General features: G+C 53.8%; 1 protein-coding gene and 1 non-coding gene across 2 annotated transcripts in view; one reads left to right on the forward strand and one right to left on the reverse strand.

Moving 5' to 3' along the window:
* The window catches only part of OLIG1 (oligodendrocyte transcription factor 1), a 1,363-nt gene extending 668 nt beyond the window's left edge, over positions 1-695 (reverse strand). Inside the window, exon 1 of the mRNA XM_049629301.1 lies at positions 29-695. Coding sequence (XP_049485258.1) covers positions 29-600 — 572 coding nt within the window. The 5' untranslated portion in view covers positions 601-695. The remainder of the gene's footprint in view (positions 1-28) is intronic.
* A 7,764-nt stretch (positions 696-8,459) lies between these two features.
* On the forward strand, positions 8,460-8,567 carry LOC125922203 (U6 spliceosomal RNA). Its single transcript, XR_007457637.1, has one exon. It is a non-coding gene; the product is annotated as a U6 spliceosomal RNA (small nuclear RNA).
* Positions 8,568-16,120: the final 7,553 nt, after the last annotated feature.

Here is a 16,120-nt window from a genome sequence, read left to right on the forward strand (position 1 = left end):
GGCGGCCAGCAGGGGCAGGCCGGCCAGCAGCAGGCGCGGCGCCGCGGGCCCGGCGCCCTCGCCCAGCGCGCGGCGCAGCTCCTGCAGCGAGCTACCCAGCAGCAGGATATAGTTGCGGGCGAGCAGCAGCGTGGCGATCTTGGAAAGCTTGCGGCCAGGCGCGCCCTGGCAGTGCGCCGCCGAGTAGGGCAGGATGACCTCGCGCAGCGCGTCCATGGCCAGGTTCAGGTCCTGCATGCGCTTCCGCTCGCGGCTGTTGATCTTGCGCCGCAGCTGCTGTTGCTGCTCCTCTTTGGCGTCCGCCCGGGAGCCGCCGCCCGCGTGCGCGCCGGGCCCCGCTCCGCTCCCCAGCTGCTCGGCCGGCGCCTCCGGCTTCTCGCGCGCCGCCTTGGGGAGGACGGGGGCCGTCGTGGAGGAGGAGGATGTGGAAGAGGAGGAGGAGGAGGAGGAGGAGGAGGAGGAGGAGGAGGAGGAAGGCGGCTGCCGGTAGCCCACCAGCTCGTACAGGGAGGCCCCGAGCTGCACGTCTCCGGGCCGCTGTGGCCGCAGCATGGTCGCGGGGGCCGCGTTCACGCGCGCCTGGGAAAGCGCATAGTACATCTGGGGGGCGGTGGGGGCGGCCGAGGGCGCCCTTCAGTAACGCCCCGGGGTGGGCCCTGCGGCAGGCCGCCCCTCCCCGCGGGCCTGCGCGCGGGGAGTCGATGGCGGGGCAACGGGCCGCTCCCGACCCCTTTAAACCGGCTTGGGAACCTGCGGGGCCGCGGGTCGCTGGGCGCAGCCAATGGGGGCGCGAGGCCGGGTCCAGGCGCGCGCTCATTGGCCGCCCCGCCTCGGGCCGGCACGGAGGTGCCGCGAGCCCGGCCCTGGAAGGTTATTGCGAGCGCCAGTGAGGGAGTCACAGGACGGGACTCCAGAGCGGCGGGAAGGGACCGCGCCTTTCCGGGTGAAATGCGGTGGCGCCCGGAGAACGGGTTGCACTGGTGAGGCCAAAGGTCGTGTGCCTACCCCCTCCTCCTCCCTGCCTCTATTGTGCATATTCGTTTTATTTAATTGCAGTCCTGTATAAACACAACACTACCTTAACCATGGTAACGTACACATAGTGTTGAGTCCGGTCCCATTGTCGGGCACCCAGGCACAGAGCTCTTCATCTTGCAAAACTTGAACTCGGTGCTCCTTAGGCAGCGAGTCCCTACCCACCAGTCTGCAACCTTGGCAACCACCCTCCTTCTGTCTGGGCATTTGACCACTCTAGGTACCTCATTTAAGTGCAATCCTGAAGTATTTGTCTTTTAGTGACTGGCTTGTTTTATTTAGTACAATGCCCTCAAGGTTCACCCATGTTGCAGCACGTGTTCGAATTTGCTTCCCTTTTAAAGGCTAAGTGATGGTCCTGTGTGTGTGTGTGTGTGTGTGTGTGTGTGTACCATACTTTGTTTACCCATTTCTCCATGGAGGGACGGATGCGTTGCTCCCACCTTTTGGCTTTTGTGAATAATGCTGCGGTGAACATGGGTGGAACGTGGTTTTGTTTGTTTGTTTTTGTTTTGTTCTTTGTTTTAAATGAGTGATTTCCTGCCAGGTCTTGAGGACTAAAATCTGGGCTCAAGGACTAGAAGAATCAGAATGGCTGCAACTGGCCACTCCGTCTCCCCGCCCTCGGATGGACAGATCTTTAAGGGACTTAGGAGCTTTGGGGGTCATCTTTCTTTCCTCCCCGAAAGGGACATGTATTCATCCTATCCGTGACTCCGCTCTCTAAGCCTCACTCTTGTTTAAGGAAAAACTCACACAGAAATCAGCCTCTTATCAGAAACAAACAAACAAACATCCACCCACACACTCGTATCTGTTGAGGGTGGGACTATATCTTCCTCTTCCCTGAATAGCACTACTTGGTGGCTATGAATATGACTGCAGCCTTTCGTCATAGCCTGGGGAAGAGGGCCTTGGTATCTAAACCTCTGTCATCTGCTTAGCCCCTGTGGCCATGAAAATCTAAAATAAAACCAAGGTAGCATGGCTTCCAGGATCTAGTAGTTCCAGGTGGCTAGAGGCCATCTATAGGACAGCACAGGCAGAGAACATGACCTCCATCACAGGAAGTCCTGCTGGACGATGCAATGTCCAGGGACCAGAAAGAAAATGGGCTCGTCCACCTTGATCCTCCTTGGGGCGAGAAGAGGGACGTCTGTCACCATGGGGACTATTTGCCTGGGCTTGCTGATTTCAGGGCTGTTCCCATTTTCTTCCACCAACATTTGCTCCATAGGCTCACCCTGATTTCTGCTTCCGACCCCCCAGCTCCTGCTCTGCCTGTGATATCGTGTCCATGGATCGGTTCAACCCCAATATGACTTTCTTCTTGAAGCCTTGATGATTTCTCATGTTTTCCCCCCTCTCATCATGTTTTGATGAACCATCGATAGCATTTCCCTTGACCTAGGTTGTTAGGTGGAGATCATCTCTGCATTTGGGTGTGATTGTTTGGAGGGTGGGGACCGCATATTCTCTTCCGTATCCTTCCAAAGTCCAGCCCAGTGCTTTGCAACTACTGTGTGTCCAGGGGGGCGTCTAGGGATTGGTCTGAAATCTCTCCGGCTCACAGGCTGTCCCTTGATATGTTCAGACTCCCAGCATGCTTTGATCCAAGAGTTTCCTGTGGGTTTCACAGCGAGGGAAGGAACCTGGTAGGAGCCCCTGACCCTCAGGAGGCCTTGACTTGACAAAGTGTTGGAGAGGTCGCTTGGGAAGAGAGACAGGGGCCTGGGCAGGAAGGAGAGAGACCAAACAAGTCACCTCACAATTTCCAGGCAGGTTAGTTCAGCAGCTCACTAATCATTTGAAAATCATTCTGCTTTTCGAAGCATTTTTACAGACACCTGATGATTCTCACAGGAGCCCTGTGAGCTGGGAATTTTTTAAAAAAATCCCTGCTGTAGGGGCGCCTGGGTGGCTCAGTCGGTTGAGCGACCAACTTCGGCTCAGGTCGTGATCTCACGGTCTGTGAGTTCGAGCCCCGTGTCGGGCTCTGTGCTGACAGCTCAGAGCCCGGAGCCTGCTTCGGATTCTGTGTCTCCCTCTCTCTGTAACTGCCCCCTCCCCCGCCACTCATGCTCTGTCTCTCTCTGTCTCAGAAATAAATAAACGTTCAAAAAAATGTTTTTTTAAATCCCTGCTGTAGATGGTGTAACTGAGGCTCCCGGGGGGTAGTGGGTCTGTGGGGTTGACAGCGTGCCTTCAGACAAGAGAGGCAGAGCTGCACCATTAGTGGCTGGCTTCTAGAATTCCCTCCAGCTGGATCAGGCTTCCAGCAAGCCAAGAGGAGGCCATGATGGGGAGGGTTGGCGACTGGGGTAAAGGATGGAGGGCCAAGCCTGGGCCAAGCCAGTATTGACGAGTTGATGGATTCCAGCCAAGCCTCAGAAGAGAGGGCTCACGGGATCATGAACCCTCACCAGCCCCCTCTGGCAGCGCTCATCTTCACCCTGAGGACCCCCTCTTTCCTGCAGCTGAGGTATCATCCTGGCATGTTCCTCCTCCGTCCACATGCTAGGCGGGGGCTCTCGGGCTTTCCCCTGCCAGCAGGAAGAGGAAGTGAATGAGAAAGGGAGATCTAAAGCCTGGGACAGAGTGGCCCATACAGCATCCTATACATCTCCCTTCCAGAGGCAAGGGCACCCCGGGAATCAAAGAGCTGGAAACACGCATGCCGCCCTCCCCCGCAGAGGGCCTCTCTTTACTGGGGGTGTCCCTGAGGGCTTCCTTGAGCTCTTGACCTCACCACCTTGCTGTCTTGGGAAGGAGAAGTCCCGTTCCCTGGCCAAGGTCACCGTCAGTCGGACATGCTGGTCAGTGAAGTGCTCTCCAGAGAGCCCGACAAGAGAGCTCTGGGTGGCCGTGCGGGCCCAGCATGGGCACAGGATTTGGCGCTTGTTGAAACTGGTGACTTGGATGGCCCCTTCTGCTGGACCGGAGCTCCAGTGGCATGCAAAGTGTGACAGCTGGCAAGGGCCAGCGAGTCATTATAGCTCCTGGCAGGGGCCCCGAGGGCCGTCTCGAGGGGAGGCAGCTGCTGTGGCCTCCCACATTCAGGACATACTTGGGGAACAACTTGCGTCCACCATAACAACCACTCTTGTCTTTGCCTAAAGGGGCCTTGTGTGTGTTTGTGTCGGTGACTCCTTTCGCCCCCAGGGAGGTGTGTGTGTCGGGCTTCCTTTTCCTTGCACAGAAACCTAAAAGGTCTCCCGCCCGTCCTCTAAGCCTGCTGGCCACCCCCGCTCTGGATCAAGAGGCTCGAGCCTTTGGCATGGCAGACAGTGGGGACCCGACCCCCTGTCGTCCCCGGGGAGACCGTCCTCTTGGAGAAGGTCAGCTGAGCGCAAAAGGTTTGTCTTTGCTGCAATGAGCCGTTTACGCTGGCTGGAGCTTGGACCTGCGATCCAACCAGAGGGCTCGCTTCTTAAAGTGCTACTGTCTTCAAAGACGGGCAAAATTCTTCGGAAAGTTGAGGTTTCAAGCGAGTTGTTGAAACACACACCGTCACGATGAGACGTGGCCGCCACCGCTGAAGGCGCCGTGTAGCGGGTTTCATCCCAACACAACTGTGCCTGGAACGGGGAAGACAGGGCCGGGGGGGAGGGTGTTGCTGCAGGGAGAAGGGCCCTCAGCTCCTTTCTGGGTGGAAGAGAGTAGCGGTAGAGAACACGGGCGGGAGAAGGTGGATTACCCTCCGGAAGTGTTCTTGGATGGAGCAGCGCTCCTGAGAGACGTTTCGTTCCCTCTCACCTGCGGACCATCTTGGCAGAATCTGTGTTACACTTAGACACGGTTCAGGTCAAATAAAGATTCCTGCCGGGAAAGAAAATTGGAAAAGATAGGAATTTTGTTCATTTTCCAAAGGGAGCGCCGGTTGATCGAGTTGTTACGAGCTCACAGGATGCTCATAGTGACCTACCGTGTCATTGTCACAGTTATCCTCCCTTCCGGCGTGGAAGCACGTAGGCGGTAGGACAGCGTTCTCTGTTCTGGTTAAAATGCCACCTATGATCACTGGGTAGTGTGTGTGTGTTTCACAAATATTATAGGAACATCTATTTTATTTTATTTAAAAGTTTTGTTAACATTTATGCATTTTTGAGAGAGGGAGAGGGGCAGAGCATGAGTGGGAGAGGGACAGAGAGAGAGGCACACACACACAGAATCGGAAGCAGGCTCCAGGCTCCGAGGTGGCAGCACAGAGCCCGACGCGGGGCTCGAACCCACGAACCACGAGATCATGACCTGAGCCAAAGTCGGACACTTAACTGACTGAGCCACCCAGGCGCCCCAGTGTTTATTTTTGAGAGAGAGAGAGAGAGTCTGCAAGGTGGGGAGGGGCAGAGAGAGAGGGAGACAGGATCCAAAGCAGGCTTCCTGCTGATGGCGGAGAGCCTGTTGCGGAGCCCGAACCCACGAACCACGAGATCATGACCCGAGCCGAAGTCGGACACTCAACTGACTAAGCCATGGAGACCCCCCAAGCTTATTTATTTTTAATAAATATCATTTGAAGGCCCGATTTTAATAAACTTTACTACTTAAGATTATTTCTAAGTCTAAACTTGTGACTTTTCTTTTTGTATGTGGAAAAACGTTGAAAGGAAGGGGAAACAATTAGACGGCATCTGAGTATTTTTCAGACTCCTTTTTAGGAATAAAGGATTGGTTTGGCTGTTGGTGACAGAGCTCAAGCAGATGGACATATGGGATTTGGGGGTTTTATTGATTTTGTATTTTTTTTTCAAACTCAGGGTGACCTAACAGAAATAGAAATCCTCATTGCTTTGGGCAGACCAAAAATATTCTCTGAGTCTCCCCAAAGTCAGGAGCTGAAGCCAAATGTTCCAAAGGCTTCCATTGATACAATGAAAAGAGACAATTTGCTTGGAAGGCTGTGGCTAATTTATAACACAATGTCCAATGTCATGGTTAGTTTTGTTGCAAAAATTTGGCAGTTGAACCTAGAGTCTCAGGCAGCCTGAAAAGATGCGAGCGGTTCTGGCCGCAGCATCTCTCGCTCGCTAGATGTTCCAAATGGTTCAAACAAGCCCTTTCATAGAGACGTGGGGCCAAGTGCGCTCAAAGGAATGAGGAAAACAAAGGTGGCTCTGAAGTCATTTCCCCGCACTGGGTGCAGCCATCCGGTTTCACTCTTTCCCCATTGAACGGGCAGGAAGAGTGGGGATAAAGAGAACAAATAGACCGATGTGTTTGGGGAGAGAATGGGGAGAGGCCGGGGCGCTGAGCTGCTAAACTTCCATTCTAGGGTTTCAGAAAGGAGTGAATGATGAATTATAGAAACCTGAAAGGTAATAAAATATGGGTCACTGAAGCGCTGAGGCCAAGTTCCTAAAACACCTGCAGAGACAGAAGGTTCTGGAAGTCAGTGTGGCCCTGCCGTCGTCCGGGCAGGCACCCTGCCTGAGGCACAGAAGGGGACTGTTCAGAAGCTCACCTGTTGTTTTCCCGTTGGCTCGCAGTCCTTCCCCGGCTGTAAGAGCCGGCGGCTGGATCTGACTCCAGATGAGACCGCCGGGGGAAGAGAAAGATCTCTTTCTCTTAAGGAGACCGGAGCTGGGAGGCCACCGCCTTCCTCTCCAGAAGGCGATCTGTCTGACCTGGAAATATTAGCTTGGGTGGTGAAGGCTGTCCACGTTACACAGGCACATCTCCTCTGCTATAATATTCCGAGGCTTTTCTGCTCAAACTCTCAGCCCCTTTATGTCTTACAAAGAAGAGTCCTGAGCCTGAGGTTGGGGATAAGAGCCAGCTGCCTTAGCTGTACTCCTCTGAGCCTCAGTTTCCTCGTCTGTAAAATGGAAAGAATAGTATTTATCTCCTAGAGTGGCTAGAAAGGTTAGAAGAAAATAGAAGTCACGGGCCTTGTCCAGAGTGGGGCACATAGTAGCTGCTTAGTAAAATGGCCACAGTAGCTGGTATTTACTGAGCACTGGCTATGTGCCAGGTACCCCCCAAAGACACTTCTTTTGTGCTTTTCATTCAGACTCAGGTGGCATCCCGGTTTTGTGTCCTTTACGCACATGTTTTCTCTGCATCAAGGATCTGGGGGGTTCTAGCCCCTTCGGTCCCCGGGCTTGCTGAACACCGTGGATGTTCTGCTCGTGTGGCTCTGTTTCGGAGACACCGTCCTGGACCCACCGAACCAAAATGCAGCAACATCTTGCTGAAGGAATTACAGAAGTGTGACTTCAGTCTCATCCCAGACAGCATCCGAGAGAACTGTAGCAGGCACTTAGAGGCCAGACTACCTGGCTTTGGCTTGTGTGAGAAATTTGGACACAGAGACATGTAAAGATGAGGGGAAGGATCCTGGTGATGCTTCTACAAGCCAAAGAACACCGGACGTTGCCAGCAAATCACCAGACGCTGGGGAGAAGGATGGGACAGACTTGGAAGGAACGAGCCCTGCTGACACCTTGATCTTGGACTTCTGGCCTCCAGAACCGTGAGACAGCACATTTCTGTTCCTTAAGCCCCACCTCATGTGGTACTTTGTTCCAGCACCAGAACTGACTGCCTAAGCTCTAAGGTGACCCCTCCTCTGGGGCAGTGGGTGGCCAGAGGCCAGGCTCTATAGTCAGACCGGGGCGGGGGGGGGGGGGGTGTCTCCCGCTCAGCCTCCCCCTTACAAGCTTGTGAACTTGGGCAGGCTTCTTGACCTCCCCGTGCAAGGTTAACTCATTTGCAAAATGAAACTCATGATTATACTTCTGTTTACAGGCACTCTTTAAAGCAAAGATTAGATGGAGCCGAAATCAAGAGTTGGATGCTTAACCGATGGAGCCACCCAGGAGCCCCTGAGAGTCTGTGTTTCTAGTAAGCTCGCAGATGAGGCTGATGCCCATTGGAAGACCGTATTTTGAGTAGCGTGTAGCAAGGACCAGGGTGAGTCACCTGGTCCCAACTAAGAAAATGAGACTATGTAAGAATAGCGTTTTTAAAAGGAGCTCTCTTTCCTCATCACTTGGGCACATGGACGTCTGGTGAGGTCTCCACCATGTTTAAAGCAAGAGCAAAGTTGGCTATGGAGAAAAGGATGGGGAATTGAGCAGGGGTGGCTGCCCTACAGCGAGGAGGTGAGGTGGACAGATACAGATGGATGGACCTGACACCTGGGATTTGTCCTGCTCAGGAGGGAGGTGGTAGATAGATGAGATGTGGGAGGGGCAGGGTAGACAGGACGTGGGTCAGAACATGGGCCAGGCCCTCCTTCTGTGGGGCCCTTCACTCTGCCTGGAAGCCTCAGCCCCCGTCTTCTCAATTGGGCTCTTGGAGCAGATATGAACCTTCTCAGACCACCCATCCTAGTGGCAACCCCTCCCAATGGCCACTGTCACTCCCGCCTGCTTTATTTTCTTCCTGGCACTCGCCAGCAGCTAAAATGGCCTCGTCCTGTGCTCGCTTTGGCAGGCATGCATGCTAAAAGTGGAACAACACAGAGAAGATTTTCATGGCCCCTGTGCAATAATGACCTGTGAATTCGTGAAGCTTCCGTTAAAAAAACGAAAAATAAGATAAGAAATAAAACGACCTCGTCACTTACTTGTCTACTTACTTATGCATGTCTGTTTTCTTCCACTCCGGAGGGCAGACTCTATGGGAGCAGCATTCGCTTCTGTATCCCGGTGCCTTGAACGGGGGATAGGCCCCTCCTTGGTCCTCAGTGAATATGTGAATGAATGAGTACACGGGCCCCTTCTAGACAGACTGACCAAGTTCACTGAATGTCTGTGCAGAGCCCTGGGCCAGGTCCTTTAGAAAGCGTGGGCTCCCTGCCTTCCGGTGATTTATAATCCACCTGAGGATATGAGGTACCCATGTGGACACCTGACTAGCAGCGTCAGATGGCAAGGTTTGGCTGAGCAAGGAGGTCTGCCTCTGGGGTCTGGTGGAGGTCATCAGAGCTGCCCTAGACCAGAGTACCTGGGGTCTTGTTCAAGTGCAGAGCTTGGGTCAGGGAACCGGGGTGGAGCCTGGTTGCTTCTTTGGGACGCTGGGGGGAGCTTTGTTATGATCTAGTGCTCAGTCCATGCTGACGCTGCTGGTCTTAGGACCCTAGAGCAAGGGTTGCTCGAAGCTGAGGCTTGGAGAAAGGTCTGGCAAGCAGAAGGCAGGGCGGCATTAGGGGTTGAGAAGGGGCAGAACTGCCGGGGTAGGAGGGACTGGGAATGCGCTCTGATGGCTGGAATGGTGAAATGGGAACAGGATGGAAAGACAAACCAGGAGCAGGGGGTGTGGGAAGGGCAGTAAGGGAAAGTCCCCCAGCCACCGTCACCACGGCATACACCCCTCTCTGCAATTTTTAGGAGGGGTTCCTAGAGGAATTGAGACACGGTCCCCGCCTTCCTCTGCTCTGTCAACGTTAGAACATGTTTTCAGAAATGTTGCAAGCCGGGATTGCCCAACAGGGTCTTGGGGGAGAGGCAGAGCAGGCTCTATGCCAGATGTTGCCGAAGGAAGAGTTTGCGGGCGGATGTTGTGCCTCGGCGGCTGCATGGCCAGTCCTGACCACCTGGGATGGGCACGTTGGCTTCCGAGGGATACCCTTGCGCTTAGTTTTTGCAAACCGCGTTCACATCTCTTACCTCATATTAGCCTTACTGTACCCCTATTGAAGTTGGGAGGGCCACTGCCCATTTCGCAGTTTTGGAAACCGAGGCTCAGAGAGAGAGGGAGTCAGGGCCAGCCCACTATCACTGGATGCAGAGCCCGAACTAAGACAGTCAGGGGAGGATTGCTCCCTGTTTCTTTCCCTTGCCTCCATGCTCACAGATGTGAATGTGTGCACAAGACCCGCAGCCTTCCACCAGAGACAGCCCTCCCCAGAAGTTGTGGACTGACGGTCTCTTGGTCAGCAGAGCTCTCTTGCTGTGACGGGATCCACTCTTGCCAAATGGCTGCTGGAATGCCAGAGTATTCTAGAATTTTCTGAGGGTGGGTTTGGCCTCCATCAGCCCCCCCGCCCTTCCCCCTTGGGAGAGAAAGGGGTGCAGCTGCGGAAACTGGCAGGACTTCCCACATTGCCTGGAGACTAAGGTCAGGGCCAATTTTATGCTCCTTCGTCCCCTATTATGACCTTTATTTCCCTGGCACACGGCAGCTGCTTGTGTCCAACGGAGGTGATGGGAAGTATTACATTGTTCGTAGCACTCCAGAGGAGTAGTAACACCATACCCACTGACTTGATTCTTCCCGATTCTAACAGCGGGTCCGCTGAAAGTGGTACAGGGCATTTGGGGCAAGTTTTCACTTGCTGTGATAGAGCGGGGACTTGCCTGCATTTCTAGATCCTTGCATGCTCATCAGTAACGCAGGGCCGATGGCTTTTTACCAAAAGAACTGAGGCAGCTCTCACACTTCACATCTAAAAGCCTGCTGTGCTGAGAATACAGGGGATTGGAAAGGAGCACTGTGGGTACCAGCCTGGATCAAAACCGTGCCTCTGGCGGGGACAGTGGCTTCCACTTTGCTCCCTGCACTGAGCGCGGCTGGAGCGAGCGGGCCACTCCCACTGGCTGCTTCCCCACGCCTCCGTTGTACGCTTGCTCTGAGCGGGTGTAAAACAGAATTGAGGCAGAGGGGCTTGCTCGCTGCTGCTGGAATGTCCCCCCGAGGATGGCGTCTGGGGCACCCCTCTTCTCTGCCACCTTTCCCCTTTACGGAATTCCAGGGCTGCCTCAGGAGTGTGGCTTCAGGGTATGTTCACAGGCCTCTGAAGGTTCACACCATACACACCAGCGGCAAACAGTCCAGACCCCATCAGCCACTTCTCTTTGCAGACATCCGCTAGCAACCTTAATTGTTGCTCTCTTCCTACCCTTTTCCTCTCCAGCTCCTCTCCCCACGATTACACCCAGTCCCAGCCCAGGCCCTGAACTTGCCTCCCAGAGCATCCCTCTGCCTTCGAGCTGACAGAACTCACCCTCTTCAGAAGATTTCTCTCTCCTCTGCGAATGCCCTTGAACCCATCACCGTATGTCTCCGAGTCAGATGCGGGGCATGGGGCATCCGGGGTTGGGTCTCAAGCTGTGTGGCCTCAAAACCCAGCCTCTTCTAAAATCAAGGCAAGAGGACTGTCTACAAATAGGTTCTGGGCCCTGACCAAGTGCCCTGGGTAGGATTCTGTGTGCCCCATGGACCGTATTGCTCCCCTGGTCTTGAACTCGCCTGTTCCTTCTGCTGAGATGCTGTGTGGACATTGGAAACATCACACTGAGGCTCCATCATAGTTGCACCTCTGTGACAGCCTCTGCCCTAAGGAGGAGATGCTATCTATAGGGGAATTAATTGGTCATCAAATCTTAATCTTTCCAGTTCCCTGTGGTCATGGTCTGAGCCAGAACCGCCTCTGAATGCTCAGAATCAGGCAGCTTGCTCTGGGCCCAGGCTTTAAGGGCCCTGCTCCAGTTGTGCTCTGGCTGTATCTCTCTCCATGGGGAGGGGAGTGCCTGGGGCCAAGGGGATGTGGCCCCCAGAGCTCATCCCCTCCCAGGCATGTGCATGAAGCCTGTAGATGGGAGTGGGGAGAGAAGGGAAAGGGATGCAGGCCATGGGGCCTTCTTTCTCCTCTTCCTCTTGGAGCCTCCCATGTTAGGATCAGCCTGGTCCAGCCCTTTAGTTTTTACTGTCTTCCGGACAAATGAGCAACACTCAAGCTTCCTCCAGTGGAAGGAAGACCACTCCAGCCCTAGTTCTTAACAAAATGTAAATCGGGTCAGGTCCGTGCTTCTCATTCAAAGCTTTTGGAGGCTTTCTGACATACTCAAAACGAAATCCAAAGACCCCAAAGCTCTACCCAATCCTCCCCCTGAGCTTTTGTGCTTGGAAACCGGCTGCCATTTTGAACTCCAGCACCTTTGTTAGAGGGCCACATGGAGAGAGAGGCCCTGCGACGACACGGGGCTCTGGCTGCCTCTCCGATGCCTCATCCTGCCACCCTCGATGCCCTGCAGCCCTGCTCCCCCCGCCCAGTCACTGTGCTCCAGCCACACAGCCCCCATGGGCCTTTCAGCAACATCCAACCTCATCCCTGCCTCACACCGTTGCTCTTACAGTTGCCTCTCCCTGGGGCACCCCCAGAGCCACAGGTTAGTCACATTTCTGCAGGTCCTCTCATCCCAGATCCCCTCCCTGCCCTATAGCCCTATAATGACTGGGGCCCCTTTCTCTGTAAGCTTTGTTTTCTGTCCTACGCAAAGTTATATTGCGAATATTTTGTTCTCAGGGCCTAGGACCGTGCCTGGGACTTATAAAGTCCCAGGTAAGTACTTTTAGAATGAATGAGTGAGTGAATCCCAGCCCTCATGTTCCTTCATCGCCTTTATACCGTTTTTCTGCAAAAACAAACATCTCTGCCACACATCTGTTTACAGATACCTTTGCAGATTTGGGGAAACTAAGTGTCCATAGTGGATATGGTAACGGAGCCCTGCTCCCATTCTCTGCTTCTCTTTTCCCATGTGGGGCATGGGGAGCTCCCACTGACCACTATCTTTCTTTCCTAGATTACTACACAGCCTCAGGCAGACAGTGCTTGCCTGCAGTCGGCCTCTGGTTATCACTGGACGCCAAATCCTGCGGGAGGCCGACTCCAGCCTGCTGTGAAGACGGCCAAACCTTTCCCTTTCCTTTGCTGGGCCTGTGCTAGTCCCCACCGAGAATCAGCACACTAAACAGCTTCCCATTTCTCATTTGGGACTTCCCCCTGGGACTGTTGTTATCAGGCTTGAGCAATTGCTTTCATGCTGCAAACTGCTTTTGTTCACTTTTGCACTAGGGAGAATTTTCCATTCTTGGCAGGATGGTGCTGGTCAGTGTGCGTCCTTTGATAGCACTCTTGGGTGGTTGAGAACAAGCTACGAATCTTCAGGGTCTGGAGAAATAAGAAAGTGGTGCTTTCAAGCTGTGAAGTGTGGAGGTAGTTTATTCTACCGCAATATGAAATTGAAATAACCCCAACGCTTATTTGCACATAGCTCTTGTCTGCATATTCTAACTGGGGAAAATATTTCCATGGGCCTGACCCACCCTTGACCACATAAAGCAGGAAGAGCTCTCTTTCCCTTTGGGCAGGGGCCATGGATCCGCATCGGTACTAGATTCCCCTGAATAAAATGGAAAACACAAATAACAGTAGCGGAAACAAGATACGGTTTCCCCCTCTCTCTTATAAAAGAAATCTAGGGATAAGCAGTACCAGGGCCGCTGTGGTGAGTGCCTGTAGCTGTTTGTTCTACTATCTTAGTGTTTGGCTTCTACCCTCAAGATCACCTCACAGTCCAGGGTGGCTGCTGGAGCTCCAGCCATTAGACCTACATTCCAAGTGGTAGGAAAAGGAATGACAGAGGGCAAAGAAGCACACCACCCAGCCAAATCAGCATCCTTTACATAGCCTTTGGTCTCATTAGCCAAAACATATTGATCACAGGGCTAAACCTAGCTGCAAGGGATGCTGGGGAATGTAATCATATGGCTCAGCCCCCTGTAGCCCTAAATAAAACCAGGATTCTGGTGCCAAGGAAGAAGGGGTGGTAATAAGCAGCCAAGTGAGGATGAAGTTCTGATAGAGCAAGAGGAGGAAAAGAACAGCAAAGTAGAGGGGACCTTGTCCCAAACGGCTGCAGAAATAAGCTGGAACCTCGGAGCTCTCTGCTCCCTCCCACCCTGTGGGCTCTGTGAAGCCTGCCTCCCTGGTCTGCTTGTTTAGCCTCCTTCCTTCTCAACGGTGTCCCGCAGGGACTTCCTGCCATTCTAGCTGCTCCCAAGGAAGCAGGTGCTGCCCTGCGGGGTTCTTGCTCCTGTGGGCCAGGCTACGTCTTTGTCTTGGGTCATATCAGCCTCTCAGCTGCACCTGCTAAGGAAAGGAGCCCCAGCCTTGCAACAGCCTCTCTAGTGCCTTGATTTTGTCTTGATTTTGATACACGTGTGCATGTGCAAGTGTTGGGCTCCTTGTGTGACGTTCTAGGGAAACCACAGGGTAAGGCCACATGCTGCAAGACTCCCCCTGAAGTGAGTTACCCCCCTATTCTTAAACTTCCTGGGCTATTGCTTCTTAGATGGGACACGGGGAGGCAGAGGTGGCTTTGAACAGGAGAGGGTCTCTCTCTCTCTCCCTCTCTCTCTCTCTCGACCTGGTTCCCTTAGATGTTGAGGGATCTACATGGGCTGGAAGGAGCTTCTAGAAGAAGAAGAAAGACGGTGTCCACCCTCACCCCCGGACGTGGCCTCAGAAAAGCCAGGAAGGCACCCTATTCAGGACCCAAGTTGAGTACGATAAACCGTATGCTGCTTATTTTCTTTCCTCCTTCTGGTATCCTCAGGCTTCTAGTAAAATCTGCTTGAAAGGCCCCACGTGGCCTCTGCCATTGGGTGGGAACGAACAGAAGACTGTGTGGCCCTCAGTCAGGCAAACATGTGAGCAGAGGAAGATATGGTCTCTGCTCTGCTCCCAGCTTCTCTGGATGGTGAGCGGTGGGAGGGCAAGTCTCTGCTCTTGATGTCCAGCACCTGCCTCTGCAAGGACCACCCATTCCCCCAGGCTTTGCCACCCATGGCTTGACCTCATGGCCTTCACTCAACAGGCTCGTGTGGAGGGCCTCGTGTGATCCCGTGCATCCTCTTCCGTATATGTAATCGAACCTCACACGCGGGAATTTGTGGGGTCATTGCCGACGTCACAAAATTAAGGTCCTAGTAATAACACTTTTTGCATCTTGGTCTTCTCTCCCATCCCGCTAGAATCCTGCCAAGTCACGGGCAGGGCTAGGACTCACCGGCTTGAGTCACGTGGCAGTCGGTCACCTGAAAGGGGAGGGAGGAAAAGGGAGGGAGAGGGGGCCATTCCGGCCAAGGAAACAGATTCTTCTCACAGGCTAACCCCACACATGCATGAAGGGAATGCCCAGGGAGCTTGTCAAGCCCAGCCCAGGGACCTCTGCCCAAATCTGGAAAAGGGAAGGAGTAGGGACTGTACCCCATGCTGTTCCGGGGGTGGCGACTGGGGGCAGAGGGCCGGAGGCTGCTGCCGCCTGCCCGCGAGGCCATCAGGAGGCCAAGGACTGCCCTCTTTTCAGGGACATCTCTGGCTGTCTACAAGACAAGACAGTCCTACAAGACAGTCCACCTTCTCCGAGCCACCAGGACCGTTGATTCCCGAGGGGAACACGGCCAGACCCCCCAGGATGGCCAGGACCGCCAAGGGTAATGAAACTTCTGCCCAGACATGAATAGATGTAAAGTGACCCACCAGGGGAATAAAACTTCCCTCTCTTTACTGTGGATCGTTTCGGGGAACCCAGCGTTATCTTGAGAACGGCGATTTCATTTAAATGCCAACTTTGGTTGCTAGAAAGAAAGATGCAAGGCATGGGGCATGTGGGTGGTGGGGGGCATGAGTGAACATGTGCCCTGAGCAGTTAGACCCAGCCGGGCCCCATGCTAAGCCTTTTACCCAGGTGGCCTCATTTCATTTAACAGCCCCACGAGGTTGGTGGTGGTATTATTTTTCCTCCTTTCTCAGGTGGAAAAACTGAGGCTCAGAGAAGTGAGTTGCCCCCAGCAAGTCTGACTCACGGGAAGGACTTGATCTTTTAACAGTATCGTCCAGCCCTGGAGACAGAAGAGGCTCCCGGGCCACAGCTGGGCCCGATGCCATGAGCTCCCACCCCTTTCCTAGAAAGAAGACCAGGGAGGGACCCTGTTTTCTGGAAATGGCGTCAAACTCAAAGTGAAGAGACTGTCTCCGGCTCTGCCTTGCCCGTGACCTCTCTGGGCCTCCGTGTCCCTACCTGTGAAATGAAGGGCTGCCCTGGGATCCTTCAGGGGTCTTTCTACTTGATGGATCTCTGATAAACTCGTTCACACACAGAGGTGACAACTGAGAAGTCTCCTCGTATTTTTTTTTCCTACAAACCTTTGCAGTTCAGCTCTATGGATATTGGAGACAAGCAAGGAAATAGAAAGTTGAGAAATTATTGGTTGGGAGGCAGATGGATGGAGGCCCTTCAGGTAAACTCTGAGGTAACCTCATGCAGGGGGCTGCCCAGCTTCCTTTCAC

This window comes from Panthera uncia, chromosome C2 (assembly GCF_023721935.1).
Source record: "Panthera uncia isolate 11264 chromosome C2, Puncia_PCG_1.0, whole genome shotgun sequence".
NCBI classification, from domain to species: Eukaryota; Metazoa; Chordata; class Mammalia; order Carnivora; family Felidae; genus Panthera; species Panthera uncia.